Raw genomic sequence first — 26457 nt, 5'->3', positions numbered from 1 at the left:
TTGGCTACCTACACTCACCTGCCACTAATAAATATTTTTATATTTAAACAAGATGCCTTGAAGTCTCTGGTTTGTAGAAAAGTTAATATTTTCAGCTTGTTCCTTCCTATAAGTAAGGAATTACATTTCCTCACAGCAAGAGAACATTAACTCTAGAACTTTTTTTTCAAACCTCACTCCAAGGTTTCTATCTAACATAGGAGTGATTGTTCTGAGAGCTTCTAATACTGCAGGTTTGTTAAACCACTGCTGACCCACGTTAATTGACACAGGGACCTGTTTGCCTGTTGCTTACAACGTGTGAGTTAACTTTTGGGTCCATTAACAATTCTTTTCAGACTAAGGTCATCTTATTTTCTGTGCCTACAGAGAAAGGACATTTTGGAACTTAGCTTGTGTACCAATAATATCAAAGCTACTATTCACTAGAAAATTGTAGTGTTCAAGGTCATGAAGCAAGTTGATGCTTGGGAAGATTTTCATTATCTCCTTTCCTGATTATGCTCTACACTGGTTGGAATATTACTTAGAATATAAAAATAACATTATAGCAGAGAGCTTATGAACAGTTTGAGGCACCATTGCATACTCTTTATAGACAATCCTTTAAATCTCATAACACAAAGATGCAACTTCATGTGTTTCTTTTGCCTAATTCTCTATTACAAAGAAATGCAAGGATTTTAGAAAAATCAAAGGCCCACCATTATTTGCAGAACTGACTTCTTATGAGTAAGAATTTGATGGCGTTATGACCATGCTCCTCATAACTCAATTCTTTAACTATCTGCATCAGGATCACTTATGACACTCATTTTAAAAATAAACTTTCATCTTGGTACCTTCCACTCAATTTTGCTATGAACCAAAAACTCCTCTAAAAATAAAGTCTATTTTTAAAAATGAATATGAATGCAGACCTTATACTGTTCACAAAAATTACCTCAGAATGGATCATAGACCTACATGTAAAATGAGAAACTATAAATCTCTTTAAGGATAACAAAGGAGAATACCTAGATGACCTTGAGTATGGCAGTGACTTTTTAGATATAACACCAAAGGCATGATCCCTGAATGAAATAAGCTGGTAAGCTGGATTTCATCGAAATTTAAAAAAAAAAAAAAAAAAAACTTTGCAAAAGACAATGTCAAGAAAATGAGAAAATAAGTCACAGATTGGGAAAAAATATCTGCAAAAGACAAATCTGATAAAGGATTGTTATTAAAACTGTTCAAAGAATTCCTAAGACTCAACAATAAGTAAATGAACCTTCCAATTCAAAAAAAGGCAGAAGGCCTATACAAACACCTCATCAAAGATATACATATGGTAAATAAGCAAGAGAAATGTACGCTATCAGTAATTACAAATTAAAACCACAATAAACTCTACACACTCATCGTGTGTGTGTGTGTTAGTCGCTCAGTTGTGGCTGACTCTTTACGACCCCATGGACTGCAGCCCACCAGGATTCTCTGCCACGAGATTTTCCAGACAAGGATACTGGAGTGGGTTGCCATTTCAGAATGGCCCCAGTCCAACAAACCGAAAACACAAGTGCTGGCAAGCACGTGGAGCAACAGGTGCTACCATTCAGTGCTGGTGACAGGCAACAGGGCACAGTCACTTTGGAAGAGAGTTTGGCAACTTTTTACAAAACTAATATATGCTCACTCTCCTTGGTATTTATCCCAAACTGTGTCTGCACAAAAGCCTGCACACAGATATGTACAGTAGCTTTATTCATAATTACCAAAACTTGGAAGCGACTGCAATGTCCTTCATAAGGTGAATGGACAAACTGCGATAAATACAGACGATGAAACATTATTCAGTAATAAAATAGCGCTATGAACCAATGAAAAGACATGGAGGAAACAAATACATATTACTAAGTGAAAGGAGCCAATCTGAAAAGGCTACATGCTGTGTGATACCAACTAAATGACAAAGGAAATGAAAAAGGCAAAACTGTAAGTGATTTCCACATGTTAAGAGAAGAAAAGGGATAAACAGAGTATGGAGGATTTTTAGGGCAGTGGAACTATCTTATATGACAGAATAATGGTGGATGCATGCCATTAAACATTCGTCCAAATCCACAGAATGTGTAACACCGAGAATGAACCCTAGTATACATACCATGGGCTTTGAATGATAATCAGTGTGTCATTGATTGTAACAAATGTACTACTCTAGTGGAGGAGGCTGTGCTTTATGGGCAGAGGGTAGGTAAGAATTCTCTGTACTTTCTCTTCTCAACTTTGCTCTGAACCTAAAACAGCTCTAAAAATACAGTCTTAAAAAAAAAAAGCTTCCTGGGGTTCCATGGCAAATCTACTGAATCAGATTGAATCTTGGCAAAGGATTATGATCTAAGGAATGTGATTTTTAGCAAATTTCTTTGGAGATAAGACCACTAATCATGAATGGAGGAGTAAGACAGGGGAAGGGGAGAGAAAATGGGAAGGAAGCGATGAGGACAAAAATTAGTGTCGACTACTATTGCTGTGTACCAACCTCAGAGATTCAGATTCAGCAGAATTGAATGAGGCTTAGTAATCTGTATTGAAAATCTCAGATGTTTCTGAAGCTACAATGAGGTGCCACCTCACACTGGTCAGAAGAGCCATCACTTAAGTCTATAAATAATGGTTGGAGAGGGTGTGGAGAAAAGGGAATACTCTGCCACTGCTGGTGGGAATGTGAACTGGTGCGGCCACCACTGGAAACCAGCAGAGAAGTTCGCCCAAAAAAACGAAAAATAGACTTGCCATATGATCAGCAATCCCACCTCTGGGCATATAACCAGACAAAAATGTAATTTGAAAAGGTATATGCACTCCTGTATTCACAGCAGTACTATTCACAAGAGCCAAGACATGGAAGCAACTGAAATATCCATCAGCAGATGCATGGATAAAAAAATATATACATATAAAATTGTGTGTATATATATGTGTACATATGTATATACTTCCCTGGTGCCTCAGATGGTAAAGAATCCACCTGCAATGTGGGAGACCTAGGTTCGCTCCCTGGGTTGGGAAGATCCCCTGGAGGAGGGCACGGCAACCCACTCCAGTATTCTTGCCTGGAGAATCCCCACGGACAGAGGAGCCTGGTAGGCTACAGTCCATGGGGTCGCAAAGAGTTGGCCATGATTGAGTGACTAAGCACAGCACATACAACACATAGGTATATATACACAATGGACTCTTAGTCATAAAGAAGAATGGTGAAGAGTCCGCCTACCAATGCAGGAGACATTAAGAGACGCGGGTGTGATCCCTGGGTCAGGAAGATCACTTGGAGGAGGAAATGGCAACCCACTCCCGTATTCTTGCCCGGAGAAACCCATGGACAGAAGAGCCTGGCGGGCTACAGTCCACAAGGTCACACAGAGTTGGACACGACTGAAGCGACTTAGCACGCAAAGAATAAAATAATGCCATGTGCAATGTGAATGGACCTAGAGATTATTATACTAAGAGAAAGGGGCAAATATCACGTTATCACTTATATGTGGAATCTAAAATACGACAAAAATGAACAGAAACAGACTCATAGACACAGAGAACAGATCTGACGCTGCCAAGGTAGAGGGAGGGAGAGGGGAAGAAAGGATTGGAGTTTGGAATTAGCAGATGCAAACTATTACATATAGGATGGATAAACAGCAAGGTCCTACTGTATAGCACAGGAGACTACATTCAATACTAACAGAAAAGAATATGAAAAAGAGCATATATATATATATATATATATAAATGAATCCCTTAGCTGTATAGCAGAAATTAACACTGTAAGTCAATTATACTTCAATAAAATTTTAAAAAATTAAAATAGAACAAAACCTCCTTAGGTGATTCTGATAGAGGGAGGGACATCCCTACATCCATGAAAAAGCTTCATGGAAGTAAAGTTTTCTGGAAAAAAAGCAGCATGAGACTGAAAAGGAAGCTAAAATCACACATGATATTTCTGATGAAGAAAATAACAGGTTCTTTATGTTAAAGAAGAAAAAGGATATAGTCAAAGCCAATGAAAGGATGATTTGAGCAAAGGACTAAACAACTCGAGAAAAGAGTTCTTCATTCTGAGATTAATAATTATTTCTACCAGAGGCCAAGCCTGCGACATGTCTATGATCATACAGCTGCACATTCTTCACCATGATTTCATGAAAACAAGGCAGATGACAAAGTTATCTTTGGGGATTTAGTCTCATAAATAGATTAGGTAGCAAAGCTCTAACATGCCAGTTATCAGAGTTGTAATTTCTAAATGCCACAATCCCATGGAGGAGGGCATGGCATCCCACTCCAGTATTCTTGCCTGGAGAATTCCATGGACAGAGGAGCCTGGCAGGCTACAGTCCATAGGGTTGCGAAAAGTCAGACAGGACTGACTGAAGCAATTTAGCACATGTGCATGCAAAGCATTTATTATGAACACGTAAAATTCATTAGCAGAACTTTCAAATAAAAATCAGTTCATACAATGGGTTTAAAAAATCAATTTTTAAAGATGATATTCAAAATCTATCAAGTTGGTGAGTGTGTCCACGAATTGGCACCTAAAGCTAGGGTAACCATGAAATTTATTATTCAGAACAGGACACTTTTTGGGGGAGAGGGCTATGCCCTGTAGCTTGTGGGATCTTAGTTCCCCGACTAGGGATCGAATCTGGACCCTTGGCACTGAAAGGGTGGAGCCTGACCACTGGACCACCAGGGAACTCCCAGATGATTCAGTTTGAACTCACGGCATACTTTTTCTTACAAAATTCCTACTTCTTTCCACTGAACAGGCTAAGAAACAATGACCAACCCAAAAGCACTGACACCTCTAACGCCCAAACTGTGGCTGCCAGATGTCATTTATCACTCAACAGGGTTGGGACTCCTTTGAGAAATATTCTATTCCAGGTGTCTGCACAGAAAATGTACAAGATGAGACTGGAAATCTTGTCATCTCAGAAAGTGAGGAGTCTCCCAAAGATGAATAGGTTTGGGTACAATAGGACACTTCTGAGTGAAAGAGGCTTTTAATAAGTGTACCAGGAAAACAGGTACAGACCAGGATGCCCCAGATTCACCCTGGGCAAACCAGAATGAATATCCCCCTTAGGGCAATACCTCTATAGACATTAATACAGTAACAATAATCATCTATCCTAACTTCAGTGTTCCAAAGAGGAAGTGATGGTAACTACAAACTTAGAAACCACAGATCTAACCCAAGTTCTTTTTTCTCCCTACCCATGTTCTTGGTGTGAAACATCAAATGGCACTTTTATAATTACGTGGCACAGCAGTAATTAATATTGATCTTGGAACTTGGGAAAGTCAACATTAACTTGTACCCGCATTAGATTCAATCTCATTTTTCCTCTGGAATTCATGCAGTGAGCACTGTTTCACCAGCTGCATTACCACTACCACCAAGACAACAAGCTCCATTTGGACAAACTGTAAGAAGAAATTTTTATTTTTTTGTTTTAAGATTTACGACACTTCTGTACAGATCTGTAATCCTTAGTGAAATAGTATCTTGATTATGAAGAGTCATTTCACTGTGTTTCTAACATGACAAGGTTTGTTCTTTTCTATTTCAATAAATATTTGTTGGGGTTCTATAGTATGCCATGCTTTGTCTAAATGATAGATTAAAAATAGCAGAGACAGAGCACATGATTTGTCAGTCCAATGAAAAGTACTGTTTAGTCACTCATAATCTATGAGACTCAGTTTAGTTCAGTCGCTCAGTCGTGTCCGACTCTTTGCGACATCACGAATTGCAGCATGCCAGGCCTCCCTGTCCATCACCAACTCCCGTAGTTCACCCAGACTCACGTCCATCGAGTCAGTGATGCTATCCAGCCATCTCATCCTCTGTCGTCCCCTTCTCCTCCTGCCCCCAATCCCTCTCAGCATCAGAGTCTTTTCCAATGAGTCAACTCTTCACAGAGGTGGCCAAAGTACTGGAGTTTCAGCTTTAGCATCATTCCTTCCAAAGAAATCCCAGGGCTGATCTCCTTCAGAATGGACTGGTTGGATCTCCTTGCAGTCCAGGGACTCTCAAGAATTTCTCCAACACCACAGTTCAAAACCATCAATTCTTCAGCACTCAGCTTTCTTCACAATCCAACTCTCACATCCATACATGACTACTGGAAAAACCATAGCCTTGACTAGACGGACCTTTGTTGGCAAAGTAATGTCTCTGCTTTACAATATGCTATCTAGGTTGGTCATAACTTTCCTTCCAAGGAGTAAGCGTCTTTTAATTTCATGGCTGCAATCACCATCTTCAGTGATTTTGGAGCCCCCCAAAATAAAGTCTGACACTGTTTCCACTGCTTCCCCATCTATTTCCCATGAAGTGATGGGACCGGATGCCATGATCTTCATTTTCGGAATGTTGAGCTTTAAGCCAACTTTTTCACTCTCCACTTTCACTTTCATCAAGAGGCTTTTTAGTTCCTCTTCACTTTCTGCCATAAGGGTGGTGTCATCTGCATATCTGAGGTTATTGATATTTCTCCCGGCAATCTTGATTCCAGCTTGTGCTTCTTCCAGCCCAGCATGTCTCATGATGTACTCTGCATAGAAGTTAAATAAGCAGGGTGACAATATACAGCCTTGACGTACTCCTTTTCCTATTTGGAACCAGTCTATTGTTCCATGTCCAGTTCTAACTGTTGCTTCCTGACCTGCATATAGGTTTCTCAAGAGGCAGGTCAGGTGGTCTGGTATTCCCATCTCTTTCAGAATTTTCCACAGTTTATTGTGATCCACACAGTCAAAGGCTTTGGCATAGTCAATAAAACAGAAATTGATGTTTTTCTGGAACTCTCTTGCTTTTTCAATGATCCAGCGGATGGTGGCAATTTGATCTCTGGTTCCTCTGCCTTTTCTAAAACCAGCTTGAACATCAGGAAGTTCACGGTTCACATACTGCTGAAGCCTGGCTTGGAGAATTTTGAGCATTACTTTATTAGTGTGTGAGATGAGTGCAATTGTGTGGTAGTTTGAGCATTCTTTGGCATTGCCTTTCTTTGGGATTGGAATGAAAACTGACCTTTTCCAGTCCTGTGGCCACTGCTGAGTTTTCCAAATTTGCTGGCATATGGAGTGCCGCACTTTCACAGCATCATCTTTCAGGGTTTGAAATAGCTCAACTGGAATTCCATCACCTCCACTAGCTTTGTTCGGAGTGATGCTTTCTAAGGCCCACTTGACTTTACATTCCAGGATGTCTGGCTCTAGGTCAGTGATCACACCATCGTGATTATCTGGGTCATGAAGATCTTTTTTGTACAGTCCTTCTGTGTATTACTGCCACCTCTTTTTAATATCTTCTGCTTCTGTTAGGTCCATACCATTTCTGTCCTTTATCGAGCCCATCTTTGCATGAAATTTTCCCTTGGTATCTCTAATTTTCTTGAAGAGATCTCTAGTCTTTCCCATTCTGTTGTTTTCCTCTATTTCTTTGCATTGATCACTGAGGAAGGCTTTCTTATCTCTCCTTGCTATTCTTTGGAACTCTGCATTCAGATGTTTATATCTTTCCTTTTCTCCTTTGCTTTTCGCTTCTCTTCTTTTCACAGCTATTTGTAAGGCCTCCCCAGACAGCCATTTTGCTTTTTTGCATTTCTTTTCCATGGAGATGGTCTTGATCCCTGTCTCCTGTACAATGTCATGAATCTATGAGACTAGTGGTTCACAAACCAGACTGCACTTTATACTGGGGAGAACTTAAAAAAAAAAAATCCTATACCTTGCTACATAAAAATCTGCATATGAATGCTCATAGCAAAATTCTTCATGATAGCTGAAAAATGGAAACAGTCTAAATGTGTATCAGCTGATGAACTGATAACAAAATGTGATATATACATATAACCGAATAGATTTTAGTAATAAAGACGAATGAAGTATTGCTCCATGCTACAACATGAACCTTGAAAACAGTAAGCCAAGTGAAAGAAGCCGTATACCAAGGTCCACATAGTGTACAATTGCATTCATATGAAATGTCCAAAATAGCAAACTGATAGAGACAGGAAGTAGATTAGTGACTGTCTAGGAGTAGGGATTTGGGGGAGGAATGGAGAGTAACTGCTAATGAGAATGGATTTTTGGGGGGTGATAAAAGTGTTCTAAAACTGACCATAATCATCAGAGAAATGCAAATAAAACACAATGAGGTATCAGCTCACACCTGCTAGGATGATAACAAGCAGTAACAAGTGTTGATGAAAGTGCAGAGAAAAGGGAACCCTGAGAACGAAAAAGTTGGCTTTTCAGAAAACAAAGATCATGGCATCCGGTCCCATCACTTCATGGCCAATAGATGGGGAAACAGTGGCTGACTTTATTTTTCTGGGCTCCAAAATCACTGCAGATGGTGACTGCAGCTATGAAATTAAAAGATGCTTACTCCTTAGAAGGAAAGTTACGACCAACCTACACAGTATATTAAAAAGCAGAGACATTACTTTGTCAACAAAGGTCCATTTAGTCAAGTCTATGGTTTTTCCTGTGGTCATGTATGCATGTTAGAGTTAGACTATAAAGAAAGCTGAGCACAGAAGAATTGATGCTTTTGAACTGTGGTTTTGGAGAAGACTCTTGAGAGTCCCTTGGACTGCAAGGAGCTCCAACCAGTCCATCCTAAAGGAGATCAGTCCTGAATATTCATTGGAAGGACTGATGTTGAAGCTGAAACTCCAATACTTTGGCCACCTCATGCAAAGAGTTGACTCATTGGAAAAGACCCTGATGCTGGGAAAGATTGAGGGCAGGAGGAGAAGGAGACGACAGAGGATGAGATGGTTGGATGGCATCACTGACTCAATGGACATGGGTTTGGGTAGACTCTGGGAGTTGGTGATGGACAGGGAGGCCTGGTGTGCTGCGGTTCATGGTGTCGCAAAGAGTTGGACACTACTGAGCAACTGAACTGAACTATACCCTGTTGGTGGGACTATAAACTGGTACAGCCATTATGGACAACAGTATGGAGGGTGCTTAAGAAATAAAAACTAGAACTATCGTATGATCCTGCAGTCCCACTTCCAGGTATATAACTAAAGGAAATCAACTCAGGATCTCAAATACATTATATCTAATGTTACAACTGCAGCCCTCCTTAAGTTTGATACCTGGATTATGTACCCAATCAATCATCTTTACTGCCAACCTCCACAACATGGGGACAACCATCATAACTAGGACTCTGACACAACTTTCTCTTCAACACCTCAGTGCCCTGGCTGGGAAGGAGTCTCACTTAGAAAGCGTGTTTGGCACGCTTCTTTCAAACTTGGAGGCAGGCCTGTCCTCCCTCAAACTGACCAGCTGATATCCCGCTTTATGTTAGGGAATCTACCTTGCAACGTTCCGCATTGTCACTTGCCAGACTCTGGGGTCTGTCACTGCCTGGACATACTATTCCTGAAACCCTTACCTGCTTGAATGTTGACACTGACCTGGGCAAGCCAGAGATGGCCCGGAGTGAACACCTGGACATGAGCAGTGACTGCTGGTCCCTGCAGCTCCCCGGCCATGGGTGTGACATTCCTGAATTCATCTCCTTTTTCTGCTGACCTGCCTACACAGCACTACCTCTGTTAACATAAAACATTGACAGTCTTACTGAGTATATTGAAACATTGTTTAAAAGGTGCTGCTATTTAAAATTTAAAGAGTAAATCCCAACTAACTCTATTTTGAGATATTTTTGAGAATTTCATTATATGTTAATGAAACATATAATGCAAGGATGGAGGAATCAAACCACATCCTATTCTAACTCCATAAAGGGCTAGAGTGTAAGTGACTCAAAAGCGTAATGGTGATCTAGCGGCTAAGACTCCCTGCTCCCAATGCAAGGGTCTGGGTTTGAACTGGTTAGGGAATTCGATCCCACATGCCAAATACTAAGACCTGACACAAATAAATAAATAATTTTTTTTTTTAAAGTGTAGCAACCAACCACTATTCATCAACTTGGAGAGACTCAACTGACTGTCTTCATGGCTCACTGTTAAGGACACTGTTATGAAATAACCTAAAGAAGAAATTAGAAATATGACCATCAAATGTGTGGAAGGCATTTCACTGAGTAAGAATGAAAACTGAGTGGGAAGTAGGATAGAGAAGCTTTGTGCAAGAAACAAAAAGCATATGAGAAGCCAGGTTTCAAGTGCTATAGAAAGCTCAGGGACATAGATGATCATGTGTTACCCTAACCTTGCAGGGAGGGAGTGCTTTTATGAATCAACAAAGCTATAAAGCATTTGCTGTATCAGATAGTAGAAAGGTCCAAAGTGAGAATGCTCAGTTCTGTGCACATGGAAAAAACAGCAACCTTGGTTCCATAACTAAACCCCAAATTCAATAGGAAAAAGATCATAAATTATACCAAGTATTCATCAATGTTTATTACTGAAATGAATGACAAATAATTTCATCCAACAATCTCCAAATTGCTTAAGACTATGACACTATTTAACTTCTCAAATTTCATGACCTTGTTATTTCTGCGCTCTAGTTTCTAAACAGCCTGACAATTCTATTTCTTTTCAAAAATTCTTATGCTCACAGTGAATAAACTGGTAGTATCATAAAATTATTTCAGTTCGAATAAAAGGTATATTCCTGCCAGACATTTCACCCAGCTGCAAATTATCTGAACTGAAACAAATAAAATCATGCTTTACTTTTTATATCAGCCTCTAAAACTTCATGAACTATACAGTCTACTTCAGATTTTACTTAGAAGCTTTTTATTTGAATCTTACTGTCCATGAGGTTTTCTAATGACATGATAGGAATCTTAATATTCAAAAGTGTTTATACTTTTAAAAATCAGGATAGCAGGAACCTACACAAAAGGCCTCCCTGTTTCTGATAGGAATATGCCACAGTCAGGCTTTATGCTCACATCACACAAAGATGGGCTGTTACTGGAGAGTTGTTTTCACACAGTTGGTATTTTTAATTCTCTATTTTTTGGTTCCAAAACGTAGCCTTCATTTTCATCACAAAGAGACGTCTGTAATTTCTTCTTCCGTCCACTTTTGCAAGTCTTTTGCATCATTTACTGTCCATAGCTTGGTAAAACACTTCAGCTTTTTCCTGGACAGAAAATAAAATACCATTTCTTTTATAAATGGAATTGTTAGGGGCCAGTCCATCCCATCAAAACTATGAAAAGTCTGTGATATTAGAATAGCAGGCAAGCTGTATGGTTAGGAGGCTATGGCGGGGAGCATCAGCCTTTTGGTGAAAGAAGTTCTCAGGGCGGCTGCTTTAATCAAGAGACCAAGGTTGCTGATCAGCTCCAGGGAGGAGATGGCACAGCTTCCTCCGTCTTCTAACTCAGCTGGAGGCTGTGTGTGCTCACAGGATGAAAAGTGAAATTGACTTAATAAAATAACACAGGCTATTGGAAAAGTAAAATGCCAACATAACACAGACCTACTTTTCTTTCTGCAAAAATGCAATCCAGTTAAATATTAACATCTTATGGAAAAACCTGAATGAACTTTTTGACCAACCCAATATTTAGGGTCTGCAGAGGGAATGTGAGTTCCAATCATGGCTCTACCACCAACTAGCTGGGTGACCCTGGTTTCCCGGTCAGTCTCCTACCCTCATTTTTCCCAACTACAACACAGGATGACAGCAGTATCTATTTCACAAGGTTATCATAAGGGTTACGTGAATTAATGCATGTAAAGCAATAAGAACAGTACCTGGCTACAGTGTCTAGGCTGCTGCAAAGGACTGACTACCTAAACTTGCTGGTATCCATAGCAAGCACTCAATAAATATTAGCTATTAACAAACTCATAAGGATGCACCAGATTCAGTTTGGGTTCTGTGACCAATGAAATCAATGGGATAACCACTTTTAGTGAAAAGGAAAAACAACAAATACAGTTTGTCCTGATAAATCATCAGATATCATGCCAATGCAGCCTTTTCCTACAATTCTGTCTTATTAAGCTAACTTTCTAGATTTTAAAATATTATATACTAATTGGAAGAGCTAAAATATTTTTTCCCTTCTTATTTTTTAATTAATTTATTTTAATTGGAGAATAATTACTTTACAATATTGTGATGGTTTCAACTATATATCAACATGAATCAGCCCTATCCCTCTGGGTTGTCCCAGAGCACTGGCTTTGGGTACTCTGCTTCATGCATCAAATTTGCACTTTGTCCTCCATTTTACATATGGTAATGTACATGTTTCAATGGTGTTCTCTCAAATGATCTCTCCCTCGCCTTCTCCCACTCAGTCCAAAAGTCTGTTCTTTACATCTGTGTCTCCTTTGCTGCCCTGCATGTAGGATCCTTGGTACCATCTTTCTGAATTCCATATATATGCGTTAATATGCAGTAGTTGTCTTTCGGAGGAGTTAAAATACTTATAAATAACCTGTGAATTTTACTGCTCTTGCTTTATAGTCTACAAGAACTTTCATATCTTACTGCCATCTTGCATCTTTTATAGTAAAGTTTAATTCCAGTTTCTTTATGAAAAAAGAAAAATAAGAAGACAACAAGAGAGGATTAAAGTTGTCTGTGGACTTTGAGCAGAACTAAGGGCTAAGCTTACTTTTAAAATCTCATAGATGATCACTTTTCCCTCTAGAAAAATTTTATGTGAATCTATTTTGTAACAAGTAACTGGAAGTAGCCCGTCACTGATTGAATCATTTGTTTCTAATCTGGTGTTGTGGAAAGGATCCAGAAGAGAATGCCACCAGACGACAAAGTGCTGCAGTATTCCAGCACTTTGGACCTAGCCCACCACCGGTTACCATGGCAAGGTTAGGAGTATGAGGCAGAAACACAGAGGAAGAAAGAAGAGGAGGAGAAGCTGCTTGCAGGACTGTCAGTATACAAGCTGGCAACTGTCTCTTTAACTAAAATATCAGGTGTTCATAGTTCAATATTTAAATTGGTAATAATTCCCAGAACTAAAAAATATTCCTACGGCACAATGGCCAGCCAGGATGTTCTATCTGACTTACAGCCTATTCGCGACAGATCACATGGTCATGGACCAGAGCAACAATACCCTGCCGCAGGTCAATTAGACTCTTCAGGCAGAGCAGGGTGGGGTAGGAGGTGGGCGAGGAGTTTATGCTTTTTTAAAATATAATCTGATATTTGGGAAACAAAAGGCTGCAATTTATTATTTATTAATAGGGTATTTTCCTAGGAATATCTTCCTTCCAAAGTATGTTTCAGGTTTGTATGACGATCAGTTTATATACTGACTACATACTCACTGGATGTCCAGGGTAAAAGTGCATTCACATAAAGCATTCTAGGTGGTGGAGAAGTTTGTTTAGAATAAAAAATCTGTCACAAACAAATCCACAAAGTAAGTGACATGCACAGATACCGACTCTAATCACCTAGCTCTGTGATAATGATTTTACCAAAAAGTTCATTCAGGCATTTCTGTAAGATGTTATGTAAAAACCTAAAGAACTTTTTGGTTAACCCAGTACTATTATTTTCATTCACATTCTGACAGAATTCTTCACTTCTGAATGCAACTGCTGCATATCTGAATGAGCATAAAAGAGTATAAAAGAAATACTGTAAATATTATTTATATATCGAGGTTTCCATTAGTAATATTCTTCATAAATGAATATTTTAAGCAACCAATGTGTTGGTATACACAAAGGAGTTAATTCTTTAGAAAAATGATCGGAACTTAGCAACTTAGCAACTTAACAGATAAAGATCTGACTAGAGAGGCCTAAATGAATTCACATGGGCTTTGGGAAGAACCATTTTCATTTTATCATAATTGAATGTTTCAGAATATTTGAAGAGGTGCTTGAAGGAAGATCTGATGTTCATTTACAGGACAATCCTCTTCCTGGGACAACTTGGAAGAGTTCATTATAAATCAAAAACGCAACACAATCATTCTGACCTTTTCATATTTACTAATCCTTCCAGCTCCTTGGACTTGCTAGCTGCTTTCTTTAAAATTTCTCCAGGAACATCTGCTAGTTTAGCCACATTGAGTCCATAACTCCTTGCTGCAATTCCTCTGGTTATTTGATAAAGAAATATGACAGAATCAGGGACCTGGTCTTCTTCACCTAAAAAAATAAAGTTAAAAGAAAGAGAGAGATAAAGAAAACCACACTTGAAAATTGAAAGAAATTAGATTAAAGACAAAATAGAAATCTGTATAACTTTATTCAATTAAAATTTGTAATCTGAAAAAGAAATCCATTATTCCTAATCGCCTGTTACCTTCTTTACATATCTAGAAAAAGGGTAAATACTGTTTTGAAAATGCTTTTGCATTTAGGACTATCTTTTAGCTTAGTTAAAATGCTTTTTAACAATTATTCATTGTAAGTTAAGAAATATTTAGTTGTATGCTGCTTGCTGAAAATTTTCAAATGAATTTCTATACCCAAAAGAGAATGATTCTAATACATGGTACAATATAATTTCTCCTTTAAAAACAGTTTTTTTTTTTTAAGTGTTTTCCAGTGAAAGAATGTATTCACCAGTCTTGTATGTAATATAATCTGTAAAGTAACATATATAAGGGATGTTTCCAAGAGTGCAAGAAACAAAGCCACAAAAACAGATAAGGAAATAATACATGTTGCATAGTTTAAATATCAAGACTGAGAAATTCTGGCTTATTAAATATCCTAGTTAAAAAAGAGTTATACATATTAAAGTTGATACTGTTCACATGTGTGCATGCTAAATTGCTTCAGTTATATCCAACTCTGTGCAGCCCTATGGACTGTAGCCCACAGGCTCCTCTGTCCTTGGGATTCTCCAGGCAGGAATACTGGAGTGGGTTGCCATGCCTTCCTCCAGGGATCGAACCCCTGGTCTCTTGCATTGGCAAGAGGGTTCTTTACCACTAGTGCCACCTGGAAAGCCCGTGGATGCTGTTTGGTACCATCCAAATCCCATTCGGACTGCCCCAACTATCAGAGCAACCCTCAGCTGTGTGCTCTCTTTGGGAACTTCCGCAGCTGAAGAAAGCTGTTTCGCCCAAGGTCACCTCCCATCGTGGCAGCCTGCATCCAGTGGACTGGCTGCTACAGGGGTTGATAGGCAGCTTCGAAGGTGGCCACCAAAGATCCCCTGTCTCCTGGTGTCCATGTCCTTGAGTCATTCTCCCTCTCTGACTGTGAGCTGAACCAAGGGACTTGCTTCTAATGAATAGAATACGACAAAGATTATGGTACGTCACTTCTGAGATTAGATTGCAGGAGACTGTGGCCTGTCTCGGGCACTCTCACTTTCTTCCCTGTTTGCTCTAAAGGGAGCCAGTGGCCATACTGTGGGCTACCCTATGGAGAGGTCCACATGGGAAGAAACCGATGTCTCTGGTCAACAAGTTAGTGAGGGTCTGGAGGCCAACCAACAGCTGTGTGAATGATCTTGGAAGTGGATATTCTGAGGTATGCCAACAGCATGTGAGAGGGCTGGGAAGTGGGCTGTCCCAGTCAGGCCTTGAAGTGACTGCTACCTGGCCAATATTTGGATGAAGCCTGTGAGAGAGACTGTGAGGTGTTCAGCTTGGGTTCGTGACTGACAGGAATTATGAGGTAATAAACAGTTGCTGTGCTAAGCTGCTATGTTTTACGGGAAATTTGTTATGGAACAATAAGATAATAAAAGGCATAAAAGTCTGGCTTTCTCGCCTCAAGCTGAGGTGACTCTGAAGGACCAACCCCTGACCGGGCTCTCTGCAGGGTTGGCTGAAGTCTTACAACTGTAACGCAGCCCAGAACTGCCTAGTCCTGCTCGGGTGTTGATGGTGAAAGCATTCCTCAATAAAACTCGGACACTCGAATTTCAGAATCTGTTTCTTAGGGCACCAGTCTACCACCTAATACATATGCTTGAAGCTAAAACTTTTAAAGAATTGGGATATCATGAAGTACAGTGTTCACTGGAAGGACTGATGTTGAAGCTGAAACTCCAATACTTTGGCCACCTGATGCGAAGGGCTGACTCATTGGAAAAGACTCTGATGCTGGGAAAGATTGAGGGCAGGAGGAGAAGGGGACAACAGAGGATGAGATGGTTGGATGGCATCACCAACTCAATGGACATGAGTTTGAGTAAACTCCAGGAGTTGGTGATGGACAGGGAGGCCTGGCGTGCTGCAGTCCATGGGGTCACAAAGAGTCAGACACGACTGAGCAACTGAACTGAACTGAAGTACAGTAATACAAAGACAATGCTGCAAAGGTATTCAGAACAAAATGTGCCACTTTGGCATGCAGACTCTCTTGAGTTGAAGATAGTGAAGGTCCAAAAGGCTCAGGAAGACCTATCTCCCCCTTCAATGGCCTAAAAGAATTTAGATGGGCAGAGGGGTGCTGGCTCGGAGACAGACTATTACCAGAGAGAACTTTTATCAGAATGACCTATGCATATGGCAAGACAAACAACCTAATTACCAAATATCTGTTTTTCCCATTTTCCCGTCAATTACCCTCCTCCTCTTTGAAGCTCCTTCTCCTATCCCATTCCTTAGCTCTGGATGGTAGAGAAGCCTCAACTGCCTCACTGGCCCTCATATTCTTCTGGGGCCCCTGTAGGTACATAATTAAATTTGCTTTTCTCCAGTTAATCTGCTTTATGTTAATTTGGTTATCAGATCACCCAAAGAACCAAGAACAAATTCTTCCTCCCCAACAGCTGCATACAGTTTAATCTTTGATAAATCTAAAGCAATTCAGGATTATGCAGCTTTTATTATAAACTTCAACATAATTGCACTCTACTGCAAAAATGGCCAAGATGACCAGATTCACGGTGACTTCTGAGACCCTGGTATACTTATTATAAGTTTATCAGGAGCTTTTCTCATAACATTATTTCATTTGATAAATATGTTAAGCTTTACTCTTATCAGCTACAAGCTAAAAAGCCCAAAGACTGAACACAACAGAGAAAAAAGGATAATGGAAATGTCTTTAATCTCCTCTAAGAATTCAGCAACAGACAAATAATATCTTTCTAAGGGTAGGTGCTAGAGGTGGGAGGTGAAAAGAATGCTGACACTCTCAGAATACATAGACTAAAACTCACATTGCAAAGCACTAAGAATATCCTTTACCTCCAAAGAAAACTAAAGGAACACAAAGAACAGGTGACGAAGTGGGTGGGAAAAGACTAGGAAGGAAGCATGCAGAAACCAGTGCCTGCCAACCTGGATAGTTTTTTGTTACCCTTCAATTGCTCACAAGACCCAAAGCGAAATGAACAGCAGTGGGGTATCAAAAAAGTTAGCTCTCTTCATTTTTAAGACAAACACAGATTTTATCACTTCAACTAGGCTAGTCCTAACTGATGTTTTCACCTCCAGCCTCACCTCTATAATCCAGAATTGAAAATGACCTTTCTAAAAATGAGATTAATTCATCTGTCAGTCCATCTGTCCATTCATTATCCATCCATTCATGCATCCATCCATCCATCCTTTACTGAAAGCCTGCTGAATTCCACAAACTCCCCTCATTTAAACATTGCTTTGCTGACAGCTTTTTTCTTTTTTTGCTTTATATACATATAATATGTATAATATGTGGTATATATAATATAGCTAGCTAAAGATGCTTCTTAAATACAGCTATAAAATATAGCTAAATTATATCTGTCGCCCCAAAGACTCATTAACACATCTCAGGACAAACAACTGCTGAATTTGTCATCATATGTAGTCTCTACTTTAGTAATGATTATGGTAGTTCTTGGTGGCACTAGCGGTAAAGAACCTGCCTGCCAATGCAAGAGACATAAGAGACGTAGGTTTGACCCCCGATGGGAAGATCCCCTGGAGAAGGAAATGGCAACCCACTCCAGTGTTCTTGCCCGGAGAATCCCATGGACAGAGGAGCCTGGCGGGCTACAGTCCATGGGGTCACAAAGAGTTGGACATGACTGAAGTGACTTTAGCACACAGCATGGATGGTAGTTCTTAGAGCAGCATCAAGGTAAATAATGTGACCACTCTTCCATAATCACCTGAAGGAGCTGTATTAAGTTAGGTTCTACCTTAAGACTATCTTTCACCACTCTTCCATGGGAAGGAGAGGTAAGAAGTGGGAGGAGGAACAGAGAAAGAGAGGACAGGGAGTGCATATGTGTGTGTCTGTGTGTAAGATGGAAATGTGGAGGCAGAAAGAGCCAGGTCAGAGAGCAGATGGTAAAAACAACTCATGTCTTTACAGCCTCAAATAAAAGCTCATCATGAGGACTCTCCTTATAAGCTATGACCATTTCTTGTGTGTGTGTGTGTGTGTGTGTGTGTTAGTCGCTCAGTCGTGTCCGACTCTTTGCGACCCCATGGACTGTAGCCCACCAGACTCCTTTGTCCATGGAATTCTCCAAGCAAGAATACTGGAGTGGGTTGCCATTTCCTTCTCCAATGATCATTTCTTAAACAGATATTATTGAAAAACTTATCCGACACTGCTTAGAGTCAGTGAAAGCAATCATTCAAGTTTCTCCTTGTTACAGGGAAATTTAGCACAACTGTCTTAAAGCAAAACTTCTCTAGGCAGTTATTAAACAGATGTGTGCTGATCAAATAGTTTCTGCAGTCACTTTCGGGAGAGATCCCTAAAATTTATTAGACACAGATGAGATTAGGTGACTTGTCCAAGGTCTGGAAGACACTACAACGCAGGTCTGTCACTGCTGGTCCACTGATTTATCCCACCCCAAGGGAAAGAGATAAGCACAGAGTCTTGGCACCCTAAAGGCCTTTGGGGGATTTACTGATGACCAATAGCCTCGAATTTAGACAGAAGAGGGATTAGGTCAGAGGCAAAGGATGAAGCCTAGATACAGCCAGGGTTAATACTGGATGTGAGCAGGCAATGGAGCAATGCTTCAAGTTTCTGAGAGAAAATAATTCTCAACCTAAAATTCTAGCCCTAGCTAAATTATAAATCCAGTGTGAAGGTATAATGGAGACATTTTCATTCATGCAGAGTCTTAAAAATTTTATCTCCTTTAATTAATATTATTAGCAGCTTCTCCAAAATCTATTACAGTTCTAAGAAAACACTTATTTATAAAGGGATTAATTCCCTGAGAAAGACTGGACTGGTTGAAGCACAAGCTGGAATCAATATTGTTGGGAGAAATATCAATAACCTCAGATATGCAGGTGACACCAAACTTACAGCAGAAAATGAAGAAGAACTAAAGAACCTCTTGATGAAAGTGAAAGAGAAGAGTGAAAAAGTTGGCTTAAAACTCAACATTCAGAAAACTAAGATCATGGCATGTGGTCCTATCACTTCATGGCAAATAGATGGGGAAACAGTGGAACAGTAGCAGACCTTATTTCTCTGGGCTCCAAATCACTAAAGATGGTGATTGTAGCCATGAAATTAAAAGACGCTTGCTCCTGGGAAGAAAAGTTATGACCAATCTAGACAGCATATTAAAAAGCAGAGACATTAACAGCAAAGGTCCATTTAATCAAAGCTTTGGTTTTTCCAGTAGTCATGTATGGATGTGAGAGTTGGACTATAAAGAAAACTGAGCACCAAAGAATTGATGCTTTTGAACTGTGGTGTTGGAGAAGACTCTTGAGAGTCCCTTGGACTGCAAGGAGATCTAACCAGTCCATCCTAAAAGAAATCAGTCCTGAATATTCATTGGAAGGACTGATGGTGAAGCTGAAACTCCAATACTTTGGCCAGGTGATATGAAGAGCTGCCTCACTGGAAAAGACCTTGATGCTGGGAAAGATTGAAGGCGGGAGGAGAAGGGGACGACAGAGGATGAGATGGCTGGATGGCATCACCAAATCGATAGACATGAGTTTGAATAAACTCTGGGAGTTGGTGACGGACAAGGAGGCCTGGCGTGCTGCAGTCCATGGGATCGCAAAGGGTCAGACATGACTGAGCGATTGAACTGAACTAATTCCCTGACCATTTAACCCAGGGGATAGTGTCCTTATGTCTACTTCCAAATGTTGATTCAAATTAGTCTAGGCTATTCAAAGTTATCCTTGTCATTCTCATTTCTAGAAAGTGGTTTAAGAATAAGCATGTGCACTGATTCATTTTGCTGTACAAGAAAAACTAACACAACATTGTAAAAGCAACTACTGTTGTTGTTTAGTCACTAAGTCCTTGTGTCCAACTTTTTTGTGACCCCCATGGACTGTAGCCCACCAGGCTCCTCTGCCCATGGGATTTCCCATGGACAGAGGATTTCCCACGTCCATGGGATTTCTCCAGGCAAGAATACTGGAGTAGGTTGCCATTTCCTCCTGTAGGAGATCTTCCAGACCCAGGGATGGAACCTGCATCTCCTGCATTTCCTGCATTGCAGGTGGATTCTTTATCACTGAGCCACCATATTCCAATAAAAATTAATTAAAAAAAAAAAAAAAAAGAATGAGCATGTGAATCCATTCTGAAAATAAGACAGGACACTGATGAGATCCTAGTCGGCATCTAAGAAAAGTTCTCCTGCTCCTAAGAAAGACTCACAGGAAATGCTGGTCCTTTTTCTTCCTTCGGACATTATCAGTTCTGGATGTGATGCACAAAAGAACTGCAGCCATCTTGCTACTAGTGTGATGATGAAATTAGCAGAGCAGGAAGGCAAAGCCTGGAGAATTGCAAAGAAGAGAAGCTGAAGCCCACCCTTCCTGAGGTTCCCATAATACAAGATTGTATTTATCCTCATTGTCTGAGCCAGAGTGAGTCCAAGCATTCTGTTACTTGCAAGTAAACAAACAGAAGACAGGTTAAGAGACATCCCAGAATGACACCAAGGCAGGTCTCGGGACAACAGCTGAGGTCTAGGGAGAAACCAGTTCAGATGAGCAGGAGGACATAGGACTCCAGGAGGAATGACCGCAGTAAGGAAACCTGTAATCAACAGGTGCAATCATGTGAAAACTGTCTAGAGAGGCGTTTTACAGTTACTAGAGGATAGAATCAACAAGAGACTCAAAACAATGAAATGAAAGAATAAAAACAATTAATTATAACCTTGGAGAAAAAAGGTGTAAAAGAAAGAAAACATACTTGTCTCCTTATGTGCCTCAGGAGTAAGCAATACCTAATGGCAGTAACAGTGAAACAATGAATTCGAATGAAATAGGAAAAATGTGAAACCATTACACTAGGAGGAAAGGGGAAGGGAGGACTGAAGACCCTCATTTAACACAAGCATTTAATACTCTCATTTAATACTGTCAGGCTGGTGAACCAAGAGATAGGAAAATAAGCACAGTATTTAGACCCAGGGAAGAAACGGACGGATGAAAGAACCAAAAACAGTTGCCTTGGGACTGGAGGGAGGAGGGGCCGTGTAGGAAAAGCATGGAAGAGGGGACCACTGCTGTTAGCACGTGTCTTTAGCATCATTTAGTTTTTCTAAAATTCTGTTCATGAATAAAAATTTAAATCAATAAAATAAAAAGTCAAAACACTTAAGATATAAGGGTCTGGGTTAGCAGTTAGTTCACATCAAACGCTTACCACTGACTCTCCCTCCCCTGTTGGTGAAATCTGTTTTGTTTATCCCATGGAGTTTTGGCTTATGAGCTCCTCTGGTCACTTTGGATGCAGATGAATAGATGTGAAACTGTTTCCATGAGAGAATTTATGGTGTGTTTTTCAAGATCGCATGGTGGCGAAAGGCAAGGATTGCCTAACATTGTATTTATCTCAGGTCCACTGCTTTGTTTTATTTGGGCCAGTTGCTTGATTTCTTTTTCAGGTCCATCCTTACTTAGTACTTTTCCAAAATAAAATCTGGACTATGAAGTATCTTGGATAATGGATTTTCCATTGTAGCACACCAACTGTGTAAACCATCACTGGCCCACAGGCTGGTGGCTTAAAAAAATTACTACTGAGCATGGGGAAAAATGCTAAAATCTACTACATTACTAACAGCACTTGAATTTTTTTATTGGCTAATGACATTCTTTTTTCATGAAATGTTTCATTTCTGTGACATGAGTAGTAAGTGGAAGGCTAAGAAAAAAATATTGTAACTCTCACATAGCAGTTCTAACAGAGATGAAAAGAACCTGCAGGCAGAAGACATGGATTCTAGGTTCAACTCAGCTCCCACCCAGGTGCCTGACATAGGGGATCCAATTTACCTGAGATTCACTTTCCTTGTCAAATTCAGATAAAACATATGTCCAGTATAGAATACTAGAGACATCACTTTGCCGACAAAGGTTCGTATAGTCATAGCTATGGTTTTTCCAGCAGTTACGCATGGATGAGAGAGTTGGACTATAAAGAAGACTGAGTGCCGAAGAATTGATGCTTTCAAACTATGGTGCTGCAAAAGACTCTTGAGAGTCCCTTGGACTGCAACGAGATCAAACTAGTCAATCCTAAAGGAAACCAACCCTGAATATTCATTGGAAGGACTGATGCTGAAGCTGAAGCTCCAATACTTTGGCCACATGATGTGAAGAGCCCACTCACTAGAAAAGACCCTGATGCTGAGAAAGATTGAGGACAAGAGGAGAAGGGGGCAAAACAGGGTGAGATGGTTGGATGGCATCATCGACTCAATGGACACAACTTTGAACAAACTCCAGGAGATGGTGAAGGACAGGGAAGCCTTGTGTGCTGCAGTTCATGGGGTCATAAAGAGTCAGACACAACTGAGCGACTGAACAGCAAGTATAGAATATTGCTCTTAGTAAGTAATTCATGTTAAATCATATTTTGGGAAATATATTGAGTATTTTTCAAAGATGACTAATATAGTTGACTGTTAAGGCATCTTTCCTAAGATGGACCTAGGAGTAAAATCTAAATGTTCCCCCCTCACCCCACCTTCTTCTTGAAGAAAAATGAGATAAAGAGGGCTAGAGAAGGACTCAGAGATGGTGAGGAGAAATGCAAACTCTGTTTGACCCAAAGCTTAGAGAAAATGATGTTGGACAAATGTCAATTACAATCGACATTCATAGTTTTATTATTAATAAGCAGTAAGTTCATACTCCTATGAACTTTGGGTTATTCGTCACAAAAGCCAACAGAATGATAGTTGTACTTACGGCAAGAACAATTCATACCTGCATCCTGTTTGCTCTCATCCTCGTTAACCAAAAATCCCATGTGATAATTCCCCACCTGCTGTGAGTAACTTTTTTCCAGTTCACAAACTGGTGGATAATGGGTAACAAACAGGGTTAAGGATTTCACCTAAAGCAGTGAGACATAATGAAAGTTATTTTATTTTTAAATTTAAAATTTTCTCCAACTTTTTTTTGAAAAATTTCAAACCTTCATAAAAGCTGCAAGAAAAGTACAATGAACATTCATATATTCTTTATCTAGACAGCCATTTGTTAATAGTTTGCTGTATTTCCCCTTTCTTCCTTCCTCCCTCCTCTACACACACTCACATGAACACACATAGTTTTTTTCCTGAACCATTTAAGAACTGCAGACATCATGAAACTTTATCCTTAAATACTTAAGATTCTATCTTCTGAGAATAAAAACATTCTCCTCCATAACCAAAATAAAGTTATTATGCTCAAGAAATTTAACATTGATACATCACTATTTGGGCTTCCCGGGTGGCTCAAAGGGTAAAGAATCTGCCTGTAATGTAGGAGACCCAGGTTCAATCCCTGTGTTGGAAGATCCCCTGGAGAAGGAAATGGCAACCCACTCCAATGTTCTTGCCTGAAGAATTCCATGGACAGAGGAGCCTGGTGGGCTATAGTCCACGGGGTGGCAAACAATCAGACACAACTAAAGCGACTAACACTTTCACTGACACTGTTTATTAACTATGTAGTCTGTGAATTTCTCTTACTGTCCCAATAATGTTCTTTAGAAATTTCTTTTTTTTTAAATATATTTATTTATTTGGCTATGCTGGGTCTTAGTTGCGGCATGTGGAATCTAGTTCCCGAACCATGGATTGAACCCAGGCCCCCTGTACTGGAAGTCTCAGCCACTGGATCACCAGGGAAGTCCCTAGAAACCTCTTTATATTTTAAAAAAAAATCAAGACTCATGTAGTACATCTGGTCATGTCTATTTAGTACCCATTAATTTAGAAGACTTCTCCAGACTTCTCTTTTTTTTGACTTTTATGTCTTTAAAATTTTTGAAGTATCCAAGATAGTTGTTTTGCATAATCTCTCTCAGTTTGGATTCACCTGATTGTTTTCTCCTGATTAAATTCAGATCAAAATTTAATGCCAGGAATATTACATATACATGTAGGTGACATAATCTTTCCAATATATCACATCAAAAGGCACACGGTGTCAATCTGATCTATTATTGGGGATGCTAAATCTGATTATTTGGTTTAAGTGCGTGCCCATTCTTCACTGTACTGACACCTTTCTTCTTCTTAATTAATTAATAAATAACTTGTGGGGTTACACTTTGAAACAATCTTACCATCTATTGATCATCACTGCCAGAATCAGTCATTATCATCAGAGTTGATAAACGTCAACTTAAAAAACAGCATTCTCTATTTATTAGCTGGCATTTTGTAATGTAGAGCTTTCCCTTCTTCCCACCCTACCCCCACCATTTTAAAATTTACTTTAGTGTTGTCACTATCAGTACGGACTTGTGAGTTACTTAATTAGCATTGTTTCAAAGCACACGTTCTATGTATTCTAGAAATCCTTGTCTTAGGGGAAGTTAACATCAAATCTTGGTCTAAAAATTAGCAGAAAAGAGTAATCGAATTAAAGAACTCGTTTTGATTCATCTGCCATCCGCCTTATTAAAAGTCAGAACATATGTCTTCTGTCTAAAAACAAGTACAAATAAACTTATTAAGGCAGGGTTTCTTTGACAAGTTGCTCTTAAAATCTGCCCTGAAGCATCTTAGGACCAGCTGGCTCCCTGGAGCCCCTTCCCTTAGCTGAAAGGCATTTCTAGCTGGAAGATCTAAGGGTTTGGGTTACACCACTGCCCTCATCAAGGCCACACTCAGCTTAATGCAGCAACACAGAGCCTCCCCAATTCCTCCTCTCTTCCCCATTCTAGTGATCAATAGACATCATGAAAAATAAATATTTTCAACCATAAAAAGGTTAGAACTCTTGTTCCTGAAGAATCCTCTTCAATGACTTTCCTCCAAGATAAATTTTACCTAAGACTTTCTTCACCAACATTTATAATATCCAAAAACTGCTATAGAAGCAATGAAAACAGAAGTGACAAATTCATTTCTGTCATAATTTGTTCCTGAAGATTCTTAAATAACTCTCTGGAATTTTGACAAACTGCTTCTGGCAGACAGACTCTAACGTGGCCCTAGCGATCTTCACTCCTCGTTGTTCATGCTCTGGAGGACCCTCTTCCCACACTGAAGAGCGCTGGCCCTGTGTACTCAACAACATGATGGCAAAATCAAATGCTCTGTTGCTTCTAACCTTGGCCTCTTGGAATGCCTCCCTCTGGGGGAAGCCAGACGCCCCTCTGTAAGGATGCTCAAGCAGCCCATGGAGAGGCCCACGAGGTAAGGAACTGAGGGCCCTGGCCAATCGCCTCACCAGCTTGCCAGCCATGTGACTGAGCCACACTGTAAGAGGATCCTCCAGCCCTGGCCGACAACCAGACTGCAACCTCAGCAGAGGCCCTGAGCCAAAACCACCCAGCCAAGCTGCTCCCAGTTTCCTCACCTCCAGACACTCCAAGAGATCATGAATGATTATTGTTGTTTTAAGCCACTAAGTTTAGGGGTAATGTGTTATGTGGTCATAGTAACTGATAGACTTCTACAGAGTAGATACAATTAAATTCAAAGTTGACAAGTTCAGCTCTGTCATAATTTGCTCCTGAAGGCTCAAAAAAAAGGAGTATCTTAAATAATTTTTTATTAAGTGAAAAATTCTTTAAATTCTATAGCACATTACAATTTTCAAAAGTTTCACACACATGATTTATAATCCCGTAACATCCCTTTTTCCTCCTAACCTTATAATGCCTCTCCCCGTTCCCTCTCCCACTGGTAACCAACAGTTTGTTCTCTATATCTGCGAGTCTGCTTCTCTTTTGTTATATTCACTAGTGTGCTGTATTTTTTGACTCTACATAAAAAGTGATATCCTACGGTATTTGTCCTTCTCTGACCTATTTCCCTTAGCATAACGCCTATCTACGATGCTTAACATGGCAAAATTTCATTTTTTACAGCTAAGTAGTATTCTTAACTGAATGTTAAAAAAATGTGTTTTGGAGGTAGATATAGGACTTTATTGAATACATGATATATAGTTCCTATAATGATTAAAGAAAAGTTCCTGAGCTATACCTTTCTGCAAATACAGAATTTCTTTTTTTAAAGAAAATATTTGTCTTAACAAAATATATCATCATTAACTATGTAATGGGGAGAGTCTGATGAAAGTGA

At 39.7% G+C, this 26457-nt stretch overlaps 1 protein-coding gene across 3 annotated transcripts in view; it reads right to left on the bottom strand.

Moving 5' to 3' along the window:
- Positions 1-10432: 10432 nt before the first annotated feature.
- MSH3 (mutS homolog 3) overlaps positions 10433-26457 on the bottom strand; it is a 182650-nt gene continuing 166625 nt past the window's right edge. For all 3 annotated transcript variants that reach the window (XM_070793979.1, XM_070793980.1, XM_070793981.1), the window contains exons 22-24: positions 23135-23264; positions 13988-14159; positions 10433-11154 (exon numbers count right to left, since the gene is read on the bottom strand). In XM_070793979.1, coding sequence (XP_070650080.1) covers positions 11058-11154; positions 13988-14159; positions 23135-23264 — 399 coding nt within the window. In that variant the 3' untranslated portion in view covers positions 10433-11057. The remainder of the gene's footprint in view (positions 11155-13987; positions 14160-23134; positions 23265-26457) is intronic.

This window comes from Bos indicus, chromosome 7 (assembly GCF_029378745.1).
Source record: "Bos indicus isolate NIAB-ARS_2022 breed Sahiwal x Tharparkar chromosome 7, NIAB-ARS_B.indTharparkar_mat_pri_1.0, whole genome shotgun sequence".
NCBI classification, from domain to species: Eukaryota; Metazoa; Chordata; class Mammalia; order Artiodactyla; family Bovidae; genus Bos; species Bos indicus.
Note: the sequence above shows the minus strand (reverse complement) of the source record. Positions and strands in the feature narration are given on the sequence as shown.